Raw genomic sequence first — 21,666 nt, 5'->3', positions numbered from 1 at the left:
CAGAAAGGATTTTCCAACTATAAGAATTTTAGGGCAGTTACCCAGAGACGTTGCAGCGAGCTCTTCCATAAAGATTATTAGAATACCGATCAGTTGTTGGTTCTGTCTAAGGAATCTTGCATTTATTGGGACTGGTGTGGGTCCATGCTGGGAGTTAATTCCAACAATATGTTCTGACAATATTGAGTTGATGTGAGATTTCAACTGCTCTTTTGTGAACTGGAACATTCCAACTTGCAAGGGGGCAATCTTAGAAGAATTAGCTGCTGTGTTGCACTGCTCACAAAAGTAGGCAACTCAGACGAACCTTTATTTTATTTAACACAAAAAATATGCCAACAGTGTATTGTTGGACATCGGTATGACTGTTTTGGGCATCTTGGGCAATGTTTAGGAATGCCTACTCCGGCAAGTTTCTCTTTTCACTTAACAGATTTCTCTTTAACATAAGCTGTAAGGAAGAATGTTTTAACTGTCTTTGCAGGCAGTTATTTTCCTCAGCTAAGGAAATGTGAATTCAGCAAAAGGGGAAGAGATGCCAACTGCTACTCTCAGCAAAAGTTTGCTGCCTAAGGACATAAACATGTGTTGTTTTGTGTCTGCTAGCAACTCTTATGGCTTCTTGTTTTTGTTTTTCTTATTAACAAACTGGGAACAAAAAGCGAATGTTTTGAACGGTCTTCATTAGTGAATGACTACAAAGATGCACAATCAATTTCACCAGAAAAAAGGAGAGAAACTAGGAAGGATTAGAAACAGGGACAATACCCCCCCCCCCTTACAAATGAGCTGAATCTATTCTTCAGACTGCTTCTGATAATGTTTGCTACAAAAAATAAAAAATAAAACAAAACATTTAAACAAAAACTGATAAAAGGTGGTGACGTCAACCTTTCTCTAGCATGTGTGTGAGATGAGCAGATTTGTGTATTATATAACCAAGGCAGAGAAAATTAACAGTGGGAAAGGTAACAACAATAAAACGCTCTAGTCACTCTTGTCGGCGGTCCATCCCTACCTACACTGTTTGATACAAACTTTGTTTAGATTTTTTAAAATAAAAAAACCACATTTATTCCTAAAAGTTACAATATAGCTTTGTCCACTGCCATAATATCACAGAATGATCGCACCAAACTTTGTTTAGATGAGCATTGTGGGTTGAGAGATTGTTTGATAGAAATTTAGTCTTCAGCTTAATACAATGAAGGTGTTACTTTCCCGCCTCTGTCTCTTGTTTGTGGCTTGTTTTCGATTAATTTTGTATTCTTATGATCATTCGTCACCCTGCACACCAAATTTATATATAAATTAGTCACATCAGGTGGTGATGTGGTCAAGACTATGAAGGTATCCTCTGGAGTGCCCCTCAGCCCCCAGGATTCTTGCCACACCAGATCACAGTATTTATATTTATTTGGCTTCCTCATTACTTGAGTCCTGAGGTGGATTGAACAAAAGATGTTTCCATGAATAAAAACCACAGAAGAGAATATAAAGCATTGAAATAATTCACATCTTACCTTTTTGGCCATGTTAATGTTCTGGCTGGCCTGAAAAGCGAAAGAAAAACAATCTTAGATAGATAACATATATATACCAATGCCCAATAATTTCCCTCTCCTCATCATGTTTATAGAGATCAGCAAGAGGCAGTGAAGGGAATAACTAGTACAGTAAGTTTGCTTTTCAAGGATCTATACTGTGCTAGTATTTTGATGCAGATATATCAGATGTACTTTGTCATTAAGAGCTTGCAAAACCAAGGCAAATTTTACAAGTTAAATAGAAAATTGGGGGGGGGGGGCACGATGATCCACAGCACTTCCTTTCCTTTCTACAGAATGTATTCTGGAAACGTTTCCCAAGTCGATTTCCAAAGTCAAGCTCATACCTAAGACACTCTATACAACACTGATTTTCTTGGCTAACAGGAAAGAAACAAATAGGAAATTAAAAACCTCTATTCTTAGATTGTTTAAAAGCAGTTTGCTTTTAAACTACTATGCATTAAATATGAAAATATTTCATGTACACACCAAAATGCAATACACATTATCTTTACTTGGATCCGTAAGTACAAATATGCCAATATTATTTTAGTAAGAGAACGTGGCCAAGAGTTCTGAGCTGTTTGCTCCCTTCAAACAAACAAACAAACAAACAAGAGGTCATGCTCTGATTTAGAAAAAGCAATTCAAGCTTTGGTTTCCAAACTCTAATCAGATGACTAAAAAAGGCCCTCCTGGGAAAGCTGAAAATCCTCTGAAAAATGGCAGATATATGGACATGACAAACATAACAAACAGATGTTCAGAAATAACTTAAGCCATGGCTTCAGGTAAAAAAAAGAAATGTTACTTCACATTGAAGGCCAACTCTAAAAGGTGCTTCTGTTTGCTCCTAAGCTACTGAGTTGGTGGATAGTTTTTTTCAAGAAAAGTTCAATTGAAGGAAGGTATTATGTTTCTAGTTTTGAAAGAAGACAGTTTTCAAAACTGCTATATGATAATGCTATTTATGAAACCATGAAAAGCAACTATGAATTCAAAGACCATCACACTCGACATAGTGGCCCACTTTTGACAATGCAACCAACAATAGTGTGTTCTTAAACACATGAGCCTCAGTCTTATGCACTCCATCTTCTTCAGTCCTTAATATACACATTTCTCCAATATGCAACAGAAAATGCCTACACTTGGATCTAGGGCAAAGCATGTGGGGACCTAGTCATGGTTTATCACTGCTTTAATTAGGCATTCTATAGAATTCATTATACTGTTATGTTGTACCAAGCCCTGCTTGGAATGCACTTTTTGATAACATTTGGATAATGCGTGGATAAATTACATTAATCCACAATTCTCTCATGGGGAGTCAGGAGTGTTTGCCCTTCTCCACAAAGCAGTTGGGGAAGGTGTTCTTGACAAACCAAACTGGAGCATAAAAAAGACCTTTTAAAACTGTGCATATCATCCATTAACGCAGCGGGAAAATTCTATTTTGCTATGCCTTTCTAAGTTTAAGCATAACAGAAAAGACTGTTGAAGTCGAAGATGGATAATGTTCCTAACCAACATAATAAAGTTGTCATAAAACAGCTGCAACGTATTGGTTACAGTGCAGGGCTTCATTCTGGTGCGCAGCTTTTTTAATGCATACTTTTGGAAACAAAACAGTTTGATAGCAGGTGTGACCTTTAACATTTCAGACTTGAAGGACTTAATCATGGCTTTTGTGCAGCTCAAATATGCTTAAAGCCACTGAGTTGGTAGAAAAGGGAACATAGATGCAAGCTGGGATCTCTCCAGAACAATTTTGGGCATATCCATCGGCCTGCACAGATCCTGTGTGTGCGTGTGTTTAAACACTTTCAGCATGCCATGTCACCAAAAGCTTTTCAAACTCCTTACTTTTTATTTTATTTAAGAGTGGCTTGCTTTGAAGTATTGCTGGGGAAAGGTAAGGGTGGTTCCTGCTTTTTGAAAACAAAATGCTGCGCTGCAATTATTTGGATTCATGTCCTTGTTTCCCAGAAAGATGTTGTATGAATTATTTTTAAACGCTATCTCAAATAAAGTCATACTCAGCATAGGCCCATTGAAATCAGCAGACTTAAGTCCATTCGTTTCAGAGGGTCTCCTCCAAGTATGACATAAGAAATAAATACTGGCACAGATACTCACTGATAGCTTATGGTCTCTGAAGAAATTAATTTGTTTTGCTCAAGAACAGAATTCGGGTCTCTGGGCTCTGCTTAATAAACTAACTCTCTAAATCGTATACTATGCAGAGAGTTCAAGGTTAAGTTAGTAAACCAACTCAACATTCAGAATGATGAGAGAGAAGACTGCTTTGGCAAAACTACTGCCATCATTTTCAAGATGAAGCAGAAAGCGAAATTGTATTATTTGCAAAGTTCAAAAATCAATTTGCGGGAAATCCATCCAATAAACATTAGATAGTCACCAGGACTAGCTGGCTGAATTAGTCCTACTAGGGCCAGCAAGGAGGCCAGGGGAGAATTAGCTATGGGGTCCTAGAGCAGGTAATCTTCATAAAAGGGGAGGGGGAGGAAAGAGAAGGGGAAATAAAAGATCAGGCTGAATTCAAATTAAAGGCCAGGTGGATTAACTCTGTCTTACAGGCCCGGAGAAAGGAGGTTAAATCCTGAAGGGCTCTGGTCTCCTGGGACAGAGCATTCCACCAGGTTGGAGCCATCACTGAAAAGGCCCTGGCCCTGGTGGAGGATAGTCTAACTTCCTTAGGGCCCGGGACTTCTAAACTATGGTTATTCATGGACCTTAAGGTCCTCTGCAGGGCATACCAGGAGAGGTGGTCCCATAAATACGAGGGCCCTAAGCCACATATAGTAAATATAGGGCACATGAAAGCAACTATAAACACTTACCTGGGGTAGTATAAACATGATAATGTTTAATAATGCTTTCTTCCCTACAAACCCTTACCTTCCAACTTTTGAGAGTTCACATTCAGAGGTTCAAGTGTTATTTTATATGGCTCCACTACTATATATATAATTTAAGTCATGAGTGCATATTAAGCTGATCCATGAACTTTAAGTGCTTACAGTTCAATACAGATGATGATTGAAGGATGCTGGCATTCTGACAATTGAGGAACAAATGCTCTCTCTAAATGTATACAGTGCCACAGTTAAAGCTTCATATGCTTGGCTAGCAGTTCTGAGAAAAAGCATCCAATTGTATTTCGCCCCCAGCTCTGCCTAAAGATGGACATGACTTTTCTTCTCACGTAGTGTCTTGTCACTCATAAATAGGCCTGTATTCCTTCAAGGTTCTACTGTTTGGGTTCAAATATACATAGAGCACAAAATTGGTACAGGATGCTGTAGCTTGCTTAATAATGGGTGATTGGGGTGCATATTAACAGAAGCTTTCCTGTCAGTCATGTTGGCTTCAAATGATTTCTAACTTTGTCTTTTGCTCCAGTATGTTGAAGTCAGTGAAAGTAATGGAAATCCAAATTAAATTGTTATAATTGAAGCTTTATATTTAGATGGGGAAAGGGATTTGCACCTAATTCGTGTTGGAAAGTGGTGGTTTAGGGAGTGCCAACGCTATTATATTCTATCGTTAACAGTGGCATTCTGCAATAGTTGCAAGCTATTTTACATTTCTCTAAGCACAACACTGTGACTCACATTGCACCAGTGTTCATCAATATGATTAATTTGTTCAAAATGAGTATCTAGCTAAGAGGCAGCATATCAAGACAAATCCCCTGAATGGTTAACTCCAGTCAAAGGCGACTATGGGGTTGCAGCGCTCATCTCGCTTTCAGGCCGAGGGAGCCGGTGTTTGTCCACAGACAGCTTTCCGGGTCATGTGGCCAGCATGACTAAACCGCTTCTGGCGCAATGGAACACTGTGACGGAAACCAGAGCACACGGAAATGCTGTTTACCTTCCTGCCACAGTGGTACCTATTTATCTACTTGCACTGGTGTACTTTTGAACTGCTAGGTAGGCAGGAGTTGGGACACAGCAATAGGAGCTCACCCTATTGTACAGATTCAAACTGCCAACCTTCTGATCGGCAAGCCCAAGAGGCTCAGTGGTTTAGACCACAGTGCCACAGCATGGAAGAGGGAAATCTTGCTGTAATTAAAGAAAAGTAACTCTCATTACGACTAACTTTTGGAGCACAGGGAGCCTGACTCGCACCAAGTGGGCAATATAGATAGTCAACTGCAGGAAAGTTACAAGGAAAAGGTTTATGCATACTGAACAGCACTCTCATTTTCACCCAATAAAAACAATTGAAAAACTCAAGACAAATGTGTATCAAAGTTGTCACGCCACCACCAAGTGCCTTTCATTGTCAATTTGATCCTGCCACTCTGTCTTTCAATATCATTGCAAAGTCCCTGCTTTTCATGTTATTTCTTACAATTTTCCTGCCACTATGCTAATAGAGGGAGCGGGTGGCGCTGTGGGTAAAACCTCAGTGCCTAGGACTTGCTGATTGAATGGTCGGCGGTTCGAATCCCCGCGGCAGGGTGAGCTTCCGTCGTTCGGTCCCAGCTCCTGCCCACCTAGCAGTTCGAAAGCACCTTTAAGTGCAAGTAGATAAATAGGTACCGCTTTATAGCGGGAAGGTAAACGGCATTTCCGTGTGCTGCGCTGGTGCTGGCTCGCCAGCTGCAGCTTCGTCATGCTGGCCACGTGACCCGGAAGTGTCTCCGGACAGCGCTGGCTCCCGGCCTCTTGAACGAGATGAGCACGCAACCCTAGAGTTGGACCCAACTGGCCCATACGGGCAGGGGTACCTTTACCTTTTTATGCTAATAGAAAACCACCAGAAAAGTCAAATATATAGTGAAACGTGACTACAGTAGGCTAATCTAGAAACTGGTACAGTGGTGCCTCGCAAGACGAAAAGAATCCGTTCTGTGATTCTCTTCGTCTAGCGGTTTTTTCGTCTTGCGAAGCAAGCCCATTGACGGATTAGCGCTATTAGCGGCTTTTAGCGGCTTATCGGATCAGCTGATAAGCGGCTTAGCGGCTTAGAAAAGGGGGGGGAGGAAAAAACCCCGCAGGAACTCGCAAGACATTTTCGTCTTGCGAAGCAAGCCCATAGGAGATTCGTTTTGCAAAGCACCTCCAAAACGGAAAACTCTTTCGTCTAGCGAGTTTTCTGTCTTGCGAGGCATTCATCTTGCGGGGCACCACTGTACATTGGTTGTGCTAGTGAAAATGCTGTCCCCATATGCCGGGATTTGTATCTTAGAACAGCTTGCATTGCCTCTAGCCTTACCTAAGATTTTACTAATGTTCCCTTCCCTGTATCATATTTGGGTAATGGGTCTGCATTCTTTACTCTCTTAATAGACTGATGGTTAAACCAGATCCCCTTTCCGCACCCCCTCCCTAGCACTGAAGCTAAATGTTTGAGATCTATGCATTACTTTATCATCCAAATAGACTGTTACAAAGTCCTGGCAGCCTTTGAACACTAGGGCTATTCGTCTCTGGCATGAAAATCAAAGGAACTGACTATAAATGGATGAGGTCTTGCTGGGATCCAAAATGGTGCTTAAGCTATGGATTTTGGAACAAATGGAATTTACTAGAAATGATTTACAGATCGTCGTTTTTCCAGCTGTCACTACCTTTCATTAAAAAAGAAGGCAAAAATGAGATACTGCATTTCAAAGGATTGCGCATCTTTATTTTTCCTTGAGCATTGCCCATTGCAATTATTTTTTTCTGACATTCTCTGTCTTCAGTTTTGGAACCAGCAGGACCATTTCAAACATTACCTTTTCCTACACAAAGATGCAAAGTGCATTACTTTGGCATGGATGAATGTCAAATGAATCTCCAAATGAACCCTGAATGTCCAGAATTGGCCTCCACAGTCACTTACGGGCTCATTGTTAATGTGTTTATAGAAGACAATCTTACTCGGCTACAAGTGATTGCCAAAGAAGAAGAAAAAGATTTTATTTTTATTTATAATATATATATATGGTATTTCAAGATAGGTAGCAACTATTTAAAATAATGTAAGGCCAGGTAAAAGTAATTAGAAGATAGAACTGCCAATATCTCTCACATCTATCCCAGCACAGGACTTATACGTCAAATGCTTGGCAGAAGAGGAAGGTGTTCATCTTTTTACTTGCAACTTTTCCACCTCCTCAACTGCTTTTCCCTCTAGCAATTACAGGTGCACATTTGTGAGATTAATGCACATATCTGGAAGTCTGCAGGAGGGAAGCAGCCAGAGTAGAAAGAAAGGGCCCTCTTGGCTCTTCTCTCCTCCAAATTAACCCTGCCCAAATCTCCTTTACCCTAACAGACATGGCAACAACACTTTTTGGTGCACACATTTCTGCATATAATATTCTCCCCCAACCCCACTTTCAGGCCTCTCATGAAAAGATACAGTTTGCTGGGTTAGCTAAATAAAAGGTTCTGAAATATTCAAAGACAATAAAAGTTTAATATCACTTTGAGTCACAATTTGAGAACAGGCCAACATCTAATTTGGAGCAGGCATTTTACTACTAAATACTTCATAAGATGAAATTCTTTTGTGCTGCCTTCTCCACATCCCTTCCATAACCGAAATGAAATTGAATAATAGTTGGCCTAAATGATGACCAAGTGGCTTTCAGCAGCATTTTTGGCACATAGTTGCTTCCATAACACACTTTATTTGTATACTTTCATTACACCGCCTATTTCAAGCAGCATCACAAGGTCAAGGTCAAGGTCACTTATATCTTTTGAGAGGAAACTGAAACGATTCAGCAAAAATCACACTAGACAACAGACTCCTCCAAAACTGAACAAGAGGAGAGACATGAAGGGTGAATATTGATAGTTATATGCATGATTATAGTTGCTCATTAAAAATACTAATTCTCTCTTTACTGCATCCAAACTACAGTTTTGAAAACTCAACGCAAGCTGCGTGTTTCCTAGTATCCCTTAAAAGTTTTTCTTATGATGCAGAGACCTTCCAAAAGATAACACATGCACTTACACAGAAATCCTCAAGATATTTGTGAAAACATGCCAAATATTACAAATGTTTGTCATAGCATCTAAGGCTACTCATGCATTATGGATCAACAAGGGTGGGGGGTGGGGTGGTTTGATGTATTTATACACATATTCTCATCCCATATTTTTCTAGTGCTCATGCACCTAACAATTAAAAACACAATATAAAACCCGAGGCAATATAACAAAGCAGATAGGTACACAGGAGACAAACCAAAAGCATCAGATAAAAAAGGTACTGAATAAAAGAAAAAAAAGCCTGCTTAAACAGAAAGATTTTGACCATAGAGTAAACCACCCCAGAGGAGACCAAGCAAGCCTTATGGAGCAAAGAGTTCACATACCGTATTTTTCGCTCTATAACACGCACCCGATCATAACACGCACGTAGTTTTTAGAGGAGGAAAATCCGTAGGCATGCCACCCGTAGGCATTCCCTCCATAACACGCACAGACATTTCCCCTTACTTTTTAGGAGGAAAAAAGTGAGTGTTATGGTGCAAAAAATACGGTATTTTAGATGCAGCCACAAAGAAGGTCTTTCTTCCATCCCCACCAGTCGAGGTTCCATAGTTGGAACATAGAGAAGGGGCCCCTCTGTAGGAGCTTAAGGAATGGAAAGGGTTGTGTTGGATGTGGTGATTTGCAAGGTCACCTGGATTCAAGGCAGGGGTCGCCAACCTTTTTGGATCATTTTGAGAGAGTGCTTGGGGCACCAGTCACATAACAGCTGTTGGTGTGTGTGTGTGTGTGAGAGAGAGTGTTATGTGTGTGGTACAACACAAAATTAGAGAGGCAGCCACTCCTGGCAGCCTTATGTGAAACCATAGGAAGTTAGCTATGCCCTACTGGTCCCAATTGTGGAGATATACAATCACACTCACTCACTGTTATGGATCACTGCCTTGCCGTGGCGAAGGGGCTTGAAGAACTCAGAGAAGCTATGAACTACGCCGAGCAGGGCACACAAGATGAACAGGTCATAGTGGAGAGTTTTGACCAAACGTGATCCACCTGGAGTAGGAATCGGCAAGCCACTCCAGTATCCCTGCCAAGAAAACTCCATGGACAAAGACAACAGGCATATAAAAGTTATGACACTGGAAGATGAGCCCCTCAGGTCGGAAGGTGTCCAACATGCTACTGGGGAAGAGCGGAGGACAAGTACAAGTAGATCCAGAGCTGATGAAGCGGCTGGGCCAAAGCCGAAAGGACGCTCAGTTGTGGATATGCATGGAAGCGAAAGGAAAGTCCAATGCTGTAAAGAAAAATATTGCATAGGAACCTGGAATGTAAGAACCATGAACCTGGGTAAGTTGGATGTGGTCAAAAATGAGATGGCAAGAATAAATATTGACATCCTGGGCATCAGTGAGCTAAAATGGACGGGAATGGGCGAATTCAGTTCGGATGACTACCATATCTACTACTGTGGGCAAGAAACCCGTAAGAGAAATGGAGTGGCCCTCATAGTCAACAAAAGAGTGGCGAAAGCTGTACTGGGATGCAGTCTCAAAAATGATAGAATGATCTCGATACGAATCCAAGGCAGACCTTTTAACATCACAGTAATCCAAGTTTATGCACCAACTACTGGTGCTGAAGAAACTGAAATTGACCAGTTCTATGAAGACTTACAAAACCTTATCGAAGTGACACCAAAGAAGGATGTTCTGCTCATTATAGGGGATTGGAATGCTAAAGTAGGGAATCAAGAGATAAAAGGAACAACTGGCAAGTTTGGCCTTGGAGATCAAAACGAAGCAGGGCAAAGGCTAATAGAGTTCTGTCAAGAGAACAAGCTGGTCATCACAAACACGCTTTTCCAACAACACAAGAGACGACTCTACACATGGACATCCCCAGATGGGCAACATCGAAATCAGATTGATTATATTCTCTGCAGCCAAAGATGGAGAAGCTCTATACAGTCAGCAAAAACAAGACCTGGAGCTGACTGTGGCTCAGATCATCAGCTCCTTATAGCAAAATTCAAGCTTAAACTGAAGAAAGTAGGAAAAACCACTGGACAGGTAAGATACAATCTAAACCAAATCCCTTATGAATACACAGTGGAAGTGAGGAACAGGTTTAAGGATTTAGATTTGCTGGACAGAGTGCCTGAAGAACTATGGATGGAGGCTCGCAACATTATACAGGAGGCAGCAACTAAAACCATCCCAATGAAAAAGAAATGCAAGAAAGCAAAGTGGCTGTCCAACGAGGCCTTACAAATAGCGGAGGAGAGAAGGCAAGCAAAATGCGAGGGAGATAGTGAAAGATACAGGAAATTGAATGCAGATTTCCAAAGAACAGCAAGGAGAGACAAGAAGGCCTTCTTAAACGAGCAATGCAAAGAAATAGAGGAAAGCAACAGAATGGGAAGAACCAGAGATCTGTTCAAGAAAATCGGAAATATGAAAGGAACATTTCGTACAAAGATTACCATAATAAAGGACAAAAGTGGTAAAGATCTAACTGAAGCAGAAGACATCAAGAAGAGGTGGCAAGAATACACAGAGGAATTATACCAGAAAGATATGGATGTCTCGTACACCCCAGGTAGTGTGGTTGCTGACCTTGAGCCAGACATCCTGGAGAGTGAAGTCAAATGGGCCTTAGAAAGCACTGCAAATAACAAGGCCAGTGGAAGTGATGGTATTCCAGCTGAACTGTTTAAAATTTTAAAAGATGATGCTGTTAAGGTGCTACACTCAATATGCCAGCAAGTTTGGAAAACTCAGCAGTGGCCAGAGGATTGGAGAAGATCAGTCTACATTCCAATCCCAAAGAAAGGCAGTGGCAAAGAATGCTCCAACTACCGCACAATTGCACTCATTTCACACGCTAGCAAGGTTATGCTTAAAATTCTACAAGGAAGGCTCAAGCAGTATGTGGACCGAGAACTCCCAGAAGTGCAAGCTGGATTTAGAAGAGGCAGAGGAACCAGAGACCAAATTGCAAACATGCGCTGGATTATGGAGAAAGCCAGAGAGTTCCAGAAAGACATCTACTTCTGCTTCATTGACTATGCAAAAGCCTTTGACTGTGTTGACCACAGCAAACTATGGCAAGTTCTTAAAGAAATGGGAGTGCCTGATCACCTCATCTGTCTCCTGCGAAATCTCTATGTGGGACAAGAAGCTACAGTTAGAACTGGATATGGAACAACTGATTGGTTCCAAATTGGGAAAGGAGTACGGCAAGGCTGTATATTGTCTCCCTGCTTATTTAACTTATATGCAGAATTCATCATGCGAAAGGCTGGGCTGGATGAATCCCAAGCCGGAATTAAGATTGCCGGAAGAAATATCAACAACCTCAGATATGCAGATGACACAACCTTGATGGCAGAAAGTGAAGAGGAATTAAAGAACCTTTTAATGAGGGTGAAAGAGGAGAGCGCAAAATATGGTCTGAAGCTCAACATCAAAAAAACGAAGATCATGGCCACTGGGCCCATCACCTCCTGGCAAATAGATGGGGAAGAAATGGAGGCAGTGAGAGATTTTACTTTCTTGGGCTCCATGATCACTGCAGATGGTGACAGCAGTTACGAAATTAAAAGACGCCTGCTCCTTGGGAGAAAGGCGATGGCAAACCTAGACAACATCTTAAAAAGCAGAGACATCACCTTGCCAACAAAGGTCCGTATAGTAAAAGCCATGGTTTTCCCAGTAGTGATGTATGGAAGTGAGAGCTGGACCATAAAGAAGGCTGATCGCCGAAGAATTGATGCTTTTGAATTATGGTGCTGGAGGAGACTCTTGAGAGTCCCATGGACTGCAAGAAGATCAAACCTCTCCATTCTGAAGGAAATCAGCCCTGAGTGCTCACTGGAAGGACAGATCGTGAAGCTGAGGCTCCAATACTTTGGCCACCTCATGAGAAGAGAGGACTCCCTGGAAAAGACCCTGATGTTGGGAAAGATGGAGGGCACAAGGAGAAGGGGACGACAGAGAATGAGATGGTTGGATGGTGTTCTTGAAGCTACTAGCATGAGTTTGATCAAACTGCGGGAGGCAGTGGAGGACAGAAGTGCCTGGCGTGCTCTGGTCCATGGGGTCACGAAGAGTCGGACACGACTAAACGACTAAACAACAATAGCAACAGGCCACATTCCTAAGTACCAGGAAAAATATACAAGGTGGCCACACTACTCACTCTCATTTCACAGAAATCGGTTAAATGATACCTGCACTTTTTGCCCCACAACTTTCTTTTTCCAAGGGCTAGAAAAAAATTCAAAAAGAAAAATTCAAGCTTAAGAGTCTGCGGCATCTGCCCAGGGGCACCAGTAAAGCCTTTGCAGCTGTCTATGGCACCAGCCTTGCAACCCCTGACATCAGCCATTTTATAGTTTGCTGCTTTGCCTTGTCTTGGATTTTAAAAATGAATCAAGTAGTTCAGCTTTGGAACATTGCTATTTAAGAGATGGAATTTAGAAACAGCCTGAAGGGTGTTAGCTAAATCTGTACCTTGTACAAAGCAACATTCCTACAAACACACACATCTTCAAAAGAGTTTGCAATCCTAATTTTGGACGTTTTACTCTTTGGGCCTAAGTCAACAAAACCATCGTAAAGTAGTATTCCTGAATGACTTAGATGTCACCTAGGTCATTTGGAAAATTTGGGTTGTGCTGTATTTGCTCATATAATTATTATACATTCCTCCCTCTTTTTCTACTGCTATTTCTCTCTCAGTTTTCATAGGAACTGGGAGCCCAGCATCAACATTAAGGAGATCTAGATTCTACTAGTAGTTTTCACCAAGCATGTGCAATGCTTAGCCACAAGCGGTATAAAACAAGTCTCTTGCTTATATATCCAGTAATGGGGGTTGACTCACTCCTGACACACCTAGTTATTAAATTTCTTTAGCTAGTTTAGACACTTACTTTCTTTGCTTAGGGGAAAAAACCCCACTCTATTTCCTTTAATCTGGTGTCTTCATTAAGAGAAAAGTGAAAGAAAGATTTGAGGCTACGTCCAAAGAAAATGCCAGTTAGTTCAGCATTTGATTTTATGTGTGGGGAAAGAACCAAAATAAAATAAAATAAAAATACAGAGAGTAACTGAACAGAAGTGGGATAACATTTAATAGAATTTGCAGCATTAAAGTGCTTACAGTACTGAGCAGTGAAATGGAAGGGAGATTCGCGTACAGAATTGTTTTTAATCTTTTAAAGCAAAAGTTAAAAGATTTAGAGAATTTAACTACCAGATACAAAACACAGTAGTGTTTATTTACATTTCTGTGCCATTCCAAAAGGCTTGGGACAAAGAGAACTAGAGTAGATTGGCATTATCATGTCATATAGCACATATACTCTTGTGGGAAAGGAGTACCATGTTTTGGGGGTAGATACTAAGAATACTTCTTCACATTACTTACAACCAAAATTTGGGCCTGCTTCTCAGATGATAAATCTGTGTCTAGACTCAATAACTTGAAAATAGAGGTGGGGGCTTACGTGATGGATAGATGTGACAAGTTCTTGCACAAAGATGTCAGGGAAAACGGTGCTAGCCTGCCTCCCCACCTCCATTATGATTTCTATATATAGCAAACTCAAGGTAAAGGTAAAGGGACCCCAGACCATTAGGTCCAGTCGCGGACGACTCTGGGGTTGTGGCACTCATCTTGCTTTACTGGCCGAGGGAGCCAGCGTACAGCTTGTGGGTCATGTGGCCAGCATGACTAAGCCAACTGCATGTTTGAGGAGCAAACACTAACATTTCGAGCTGTGATGCTGCTGTAAAGTTCGTACTTGCTTGGTACAATATACAGATCTGTCCACCTTATAGTCCTCAAATGCTGTTGGCAACAATAGAGGAGTGTCCCTTTGGGAGTGAGGTCAAGCTGCTGGAAGGCTGCAGCGCTCAAATGTATAACATAACAAAACAAAACGTTGCTTCCCTGAGAAATTATTCCGTGATTCAGAATGTCAGATAAGGCTGCACATATGCACAAGGTGTGCTTTTAGTACAGTTGTTTCTTTTCATCCACAGAAAAGAACAAAGAAAATGCCCCCAAAGGATTTTTTAACTACTCCAGGGACATGCTAGAGAAACCCCCAAGTCAATAGGGCTGGGCGATATCAGCTTTTCAGCATTGTGGTATATCACCAGCCAAACATTGCGGTCTAGCGATATACCACGATGTTGGGGGAAAAGCTGCATTGGCCCCAGCTTGCGAGGTGCCAGGGGAAAGTGCCACAGCTCTCAACGTGGGAGCCAAGGTAGTTTTGCCCCAGCACCTAGTGGGAGCCTGGGACAAGGCAACTTGTTTGTACGTTTCAGCTGGGGCATGGGAGGGTGGAAAGAAAATAAGGCCATGTTGGACATGATAGAAAGGGAGTGAATGAGTTGTGTTACAGATAAGAATGCATATTGGAGCCATCAGGAGATGGGAGAACGCAACAAATCATGCTACAGAAGCTTCAAAGAGAATGGAAGATTGAGCACTTATGCATAGCTGATGGTGTAAAACAGGGTAGTAACAAAGGGGACTAACAGCATATCTAATTAAGTCAGCATGGCTGAAATAATGCTTTAATTAGTCAGTGTTGCTGAAATGATGCTTTGAGACTGTGCTGAACTAACAGTAATGAAGGGGGTGGGTTTGGTGATTTTACGTTGCTGTTACCTATGCTTGCATTGCGTTGGAATCCTTTGCAGCGACTTCTGCACTGGAGTTGCCACCTTGCACGTGCAAAATGAATGTTTTTTATTTACTACTGTGTTATTATTGACCTCCAGCAAGAAAACCTAGTTATTTCCCTACAGTGGAACATTTGGATCATGTCAAATCCCTATAAAGTAGGGTCTGTGATTTAATGTGCAGTTGGGAGGGATGGAAAAGGTTCCTGAACCTTTCCCCACCAATGTTCCTTTGTCTCCCAACATCACTTCTCCCCAGCCATTTTTCTCCTGGTATGGGTTGCTTCTGGAGTCCCAGAAGAGGAACAATAGTTGGCGAATTGTGGAGTGAAATGTAGTACGAGAGAGGAGTGGAGTGTTCAGCTTTCAGCTCAACTGCCCCCCACCAAGTTCAAATCTCCTACATACATATACATTTTATTTATTACATGTATATCCCACCTTTCGTCCAAGAAGCCCCCGCTTCATTTTATCCTTGAGTAACCCTTTGAGGTCGGTTAGTCTGGGAGACTGCAAATGGCGCAAAATTGCCCCACGAGCTTCACAGATGAGTGGAGATTAAAAATCTGGCCTGCTGCCACCATGTCTATTTTGTCCTGAAGGCAGACCCTTGTATTTTTTTAAACTAAAACAAGCCAACAACAGTGGTTGGGTCCTTGCATGTTCTACTCACATTTATAGTGGAACATGATTATTTCAAGCATCATAAGAACAAATTTCATAGCGCCACTGTGTTAGAAGTTCATTTGGTAAAATGCAATTGATTTATGATTAGTTGAAAAATTAACATGTAAACTTCTAAAATTATATGCGGTCACACTAAGAGCCTTTAAGTAAAGGAGGGCAATCAGAGGAAGTCTTGGAAGACTTGTAGATAATCCATTAGAAAGAGAGAAATCCAAGATCTACAATAAAGTAATGCCTCTGTTAGAACCAACCAAAATGTCATGAAGTCATGAGTAACCTTTCTAATTCCCAATATATATCTGAAACTATGCAAATATTTGACATTCATGTTCCATAAATAAACTTCAGAAAAATAAGAAGTCCAGCACTTGCACACATTCAAGAATGTTGAAAAGCAGACACCCTTGTTGAGTCTGGACTCCCCCTAATTATCCTGATTCTTTTAAAGAATTAGGGCCTTGCTGCTTAAGTGTTTTGAAAGCTATTCATCTATCTTCCCAAAATAACTCAGCCTTTTTGTCTGTGAATTAAGATGCTCACAGTTCATTCAGCGTACATTTTGAGCACTATCAAGCATAGCTTGTTCATAACTTGCTACAAGCTTTAAAATGGACTGAAATAATACTTTTCATAATTAACAGTGGGACGGAGGTATATTCTTGTTATATTAATTATCTCATTTGCACGCTACAGTTCAAAGGACTACAGATCACTAGGTTAAGTACTGAATATTCTTCTGTTTCTTAGAAGGTGAGGGATGAAGGGCATGGGAAATGAGTTTTCAAACACTTTGTTGCTACCATTTGCAAATGCCAGATTCTAAAGGTCAAAAGACGTAACTACTCCGGGATTGTGGCGCAGAGGCCAAAGCAAGAATTTACAAAACCCTTTTGGAAACTGAAAAGAACTCTGGTTCTAAAAAGAGAGCAATTACAACAAGGCCTTAGGTTGACTATGTAATGTGCTATCTTATTAAACTAAGAAAATTTAGCCTCTACAGACTGTATGTAGACATTAACTTGCCAGACATTAACTTTGAAATGGTTTTCAATACAGTGTGGTATATTTGCATAGAACCTAAGGCAATGGGGAACGCTTTAATGAAACTACAGCATATTGCTTTCATATGCACACTAAATAAGCAAAATGGGATCTGTGGAAAGATATTAATAAAGCCTGAACAAACTTTCTAAATTAATGTTGACTGTGACTAATTTATTTGAGCAAAGAACTAGGCAGGCCTAGCAAGTGTCGCTGATGCACTGACATTCCAGAGAACCCATAGATCAGAAGTTTCTGGAGTACAAAATTCTGAAGGCATCAGATACTGGAAAACCTTTTCCAGTTTTGTGCGGACAAGGGGAAACATAGGATTATATCCAGTGTTGCCCTTACACCTGTGCAATGGAACTTCCCTCTCATCTCTCTGCTGAAACTCCTTGTGCACCCTCAAAATCTGCTGCAGAGGGTTGCCGGATTCTCTGGAGTGGTTTGGGGGCACATGTGGAGAGGATGGGCTAGGCAGCCTAAGGCCCGGGGGCCAGATGCAGCCCAATCGCCTTCTCAATCCGGCCTGCGGACAGTCCGGGAATCAGCGTGTTTTTACATGAGTAGAATGTGTCCTTTTATTTAAAATGCATCTCTGGGTTGTTTGTGGGGCCTGCCTGGTGTTTTTACACGAGTAGAATGTATCCTATTATTTAAAATGCATTTCTGGGTTATTTGTGGGGTGTAGGAATTTGTTCATATTTTTTTAAAAAAAATAGTCCGGTCCACCACATGGTCCACCCGCCCCACCCCCAGCACGCCTCATCCCCTGGCGTGCGTGCCCACCCAGGGCAGCAAACAGAGACACAATGTCCCTGCTGTCTGATACTCCATAATATAAGAAAGCAAAAAAGTTAGTAAGTTATTGATATCAAGCTCTATAGTGTCAGCTTTACTTTTAGAAACAAAACCAACTACATTTATTTGAAATGTTGAAACCAATCTGAGTGTACACAGTTATTTCAAATTCATTAGAGTTTCTGTAATTCAAAGGTAAATACTATGCTGAATTCAATTCAGCTGAAAAACAGCAAAAGCAATTCTTCACTTTTTAAAAACTAATTTAGAACACGAAGAATCAACACTTCATTCTTTTAATGTTAGGTCACTGACAAATGCTAAGCTCTAGAAGGCTTGAAAAACCTGCTATGACCTGCTGTGCCAAACTGGTTACTTGCCAAGTCTCAATTTTTCGTTAAATTTGTAGAGAGATCTTTCCTCTGTAATAATATTGGTTCCCCCCTACCTTTCCAATTCCCAATTAAAGTTAACAATGTGGAGATATACAGTAATGAAAGCTGCTTTCATTATACACTAAATTTAATTAATGTGTCATACAAAAATGGAAGGACACCTGCATTTAATATTACACTGTCAGAACATGCACACTGCAGTGCTGAACGACTTCCAACTAGGGCTGTTTTACACACTTTTTTTTTTTATTGCCTTCCCAGCTTTTGGACAAAACCAAGGTCCGTATGCTCTGTGCAGGGCAATGTGCACATTTAAAAATAGAAATAAACAAAAACCCCTTACCTTATTTCTATGTAAGAATATCATTTTTGTGTGTGGGATAGATCTAATGCAATAGGGAAAAGTCAATTTCATGTCCATTTTTGAAAAATAGCACCATTTAATAAATTTGATGTTTAAAAATAAGAGAAGAAGATAAGGATATTTATAGAAAAACACACAATGTTCAACTTCCAAACCAAGGATGCTTAATTTAACTATAACTTGCACCGGGGGAAGGCAGCTACCAGAAAAGTAGATTTGATTCCGTCTTTATACTAAAAGAAAGCCAAGCAGACTGGGTATAGAGAAGAAGAACAGAAATTGAGATATAGGAGAGCTTGCCAAAGTGCCAGAGAAAGTTTGAAAAGGCTATGCCAGCGCCCAATTATGAAATACCTAAGCAGGTGGCACAGCCAGATGCCACAATGTAATGTTGGTTTGGGCTGCACCACTAAAAGAATTGGGCTGATGGATCAGAGCCTGCTGCTCAGTCCTGGTGCACCGTCTAAAGAGGAATCAAGTATTCTGCTCAAAGAACTTTCCAGTAACGTTCACAATGGAGATAAAATTTTGACATTACGTATTTTGTGTATATTTTCTTACAGAGCTCATTCCAAAAACACCCTATACCTAGTTCATGTGGGGATCAATGTGCTGTTCATTTTGGTTATGAAAATGCCAATTCCTACCAATACCAGGTGTTAGGTTTTTTTTATTTTTAAACCTCTTTAGGATCATCATACTGAAGAGTACAAAGAATCAAAAAAGCCCAAATTAAAATCCACATATCGCAATCCTTGTAAACACTGATCTAACTGCATTTAGTTTAGCTCAACTGTTGGGATTCGAAAAGAGTTTGACATGAAAGATGTTGCTGAAGAACAACAATTCTCATTACAATTTTATATTCCGTGTATTTTAAGCAACGCCAAGAGATCGTATGAGACAACTAACTGTAAGCTAGTCAAGAGAAAAACCTCCACCTTGCAGTAATCTGAAAGATACATATATGCAGAGACACAGCTTGCCTACTGTCCTGGTCAGATGTTCAACTTGATTTGTCTTCAGCCACACTATAAGATATTACATATATATGATTAACAATGAAATACTGTGTGTCTACTCAGAAGCAAGTTCCACTGAGTTACCCAAGTTGGTATAGAACTGCATCCTACCACTGTTTTTCTACCAAATAATGTACCCCCTGGGAAATGTGTGGTAAAGATGAGTGCTTTCCAGGAACCTAGGTTTCGGGTACCTAGGTTCCTGAATGGCTTGTCTCCTGAACAAATTGACTTCCGCACGTTGCAAACCTGGAAGTAAGTGTTCCAGTTTGCGAACATTTTTTGGAAGCCAAACGTCTATTTTGGCTGTCGGCATTGTTTCTGGGGCCAATCAGAAGCCGCGCCTTGGTTTGCAAACGTTTTGGAAGTCGAAGGGACTTCAAGAACGGATTGAGTTTGAGAAACAAGGCACCACATGAAGGAGACATCAAAAAGTATTTGTAATAACAAGTCACAAAATGGCATGTCTTAATGTGAAAATATTTAAGATGGAAATAGTTTTAGATCATGTGTAGCAGATGTTGGGGTGGTAAGTAATAAAATACTATTTTTTGTAGTGAAAGAATATGCTGCATTGATTTTATTACTACAAAATTTAGTAACTTCAGAATTGATGCACGTTTTAAAACTGAAAATGGATTGCACTTGGATTATTCCAAGATGATTAAACTTGCCTTACCGACACAAAAGAAGGCTTCATACATAAATGAGTGCACTTCACCCAGACAATTATGTAGTCAGTAGGGTTAAATAGTCTGATGATTTTATTGTTTTATTCTTTATTGTAAACTGCTTTGTTTTACTACAATCAAGCGTTGTGAGATAAACAAATAGTGATCCTTATTATCCCTGTTCAGAAGGGCACCAACAATCCCAACCAACTAACTTGGGTCAATTCGGAATTCTGCTACCCCTAACATCCTGCCAATCAATCATTAAGACTTACAATTTTTGGATATGCCATGCCTTATGTAAGGTATATAAAATAATCAAACCTTCTTTATCTTTAATTCAACATGGGCTATTGGAGCATAAGTTTGCACGTACTTCTAGATGAAACATATCTGATGCACTAGGACTACAGTGGGAAGGATTTAGCTCACTATAGGCTTGCTTTAAAACCTTTTATCTACATTGTGAAACAAGTGAAGTAGAAAGCATATAAAAATAACAATTCAGACACTATAGGAAAAAGCCACTGTCCTCCTAGTGGTGCAGCAATAAAACTGCTAGCATATTTGCAAAGCTAAGTAGGGTGTGGTATGGTTTCAAATTGGATGGGGGACCATATGTTGAGATCCATGCATTGCAGGGGGTTGGACTAGATGACCCTTGTAATCCCTTCCAACTCTACAATTCAAACATACTTACCGTATATTGGCTATATGTTGTTGCACAGGCTGATGCTGAAAATGTTCAGGCCACTGATGATGTAGGCAGAATGAGGGCGAGGACTGAAGACAGCAGGCAGTCTGATACAAGGCCGTATGTTTTTGGCAAGCAGATGCTGAATATTCTGTATGAAGGTTTGGGCAGCAGGAAGTTAATGGAGATGGCGCCGCATTGCCAGACAGTGAAAGGCATTCTTGCTGATTACAATGGTGATTTAGAGGCTGACGATGGTATGGGCAAGGGCGACAACACTGTGATAATACCTGTGGAGTTCTTTGGTCATCTACAGGCAGAAACGATGGTTTTAGCATGCCATTAAGTTGAAGGCACCCATTTGCACTCACTTTTCTTCTTGTGGTTTCCTTAGATGGGAGGTTTTGGACGGCAACATTGCCATCACCGGTTGCAAGGAGATCAGGACTAGTTGCATTGGTCGGGATGTTACCATTGCTCAGAACGACAAAGTCATTGCTCCCATTGCTTGTAGCCATGCTCCAAAGTTCTGGTGGTCTGCAATGCTTCTAGAAGGGAGAAAAAGAAAGAAAAAGTTAAAAATGAAAAAGGCACAATTTTGTCAATAATATACTGGTCTCAGTGTTCTATATGATCTGCTGAATAAAAAGAAACCTGGATTAAGGATGCACCAAGTATCTGTACAGTTACAATTAGGGCTGGGCGATAGCTGGTTTTCACCATCACGATATATCACCAGCTAAACATCGCAGTATACCAATAT

The 21,666-nt window shown here is 40.7% G+C and overlaps 1 protein-coding gene across 2 annotated transcripts in view; it reads right to left on the bottom strand.

The window, feature by feature from the left end:
* The window catches only part of DISP1 (dispatched RND transporter family member 1), a 91,514-nt gene that overhangs the window by 17,975 nt on the left and 51,873 nt on the right, over positions 1 to 21,666 (bottom strand). Inside the window, exons 2-3 of one of the 2 annotated variants that reach the window (XM_082217298.1) lie at positions 20,910 to 21,451; positions 1,524 to 1,553 (exon numbers count right to left, since the gene is read on the bottom strand). In XM_082217298.1, the coding sequence (XP_082073424.1) occupies positions 1,524 to 1,553; positions 20,910 to 21,451 (572 nt within the window). Of the gene's footprint in view, positions 1 to 1,523; positions 1,554 to 20,909; positions 21,452 to 21,666 lie in introns of those variants that run through there. The other variant, XM_082217299.1, reaches the window with a different exon arrangement.

The sequence above is a fragment of the Podarcis vaucheri genome (genome assembly GCF_965113315.1).
Source record: "Podarcis vaucheri genome assembly, chromosome: 3".
NCBI classification, from domain to species: domain Eukaryota; kingdom Metazoa; phylum Chordata; class Lepidosauria; order Squamata; family Lacertidae; genus Podarcis; species Podarcis vaucheri.
The sequence above is the reverse complement of the archived record's forward strand: the minus strand, read 5'-3'. Positions and strand labels throughout refer to the sequence as shown.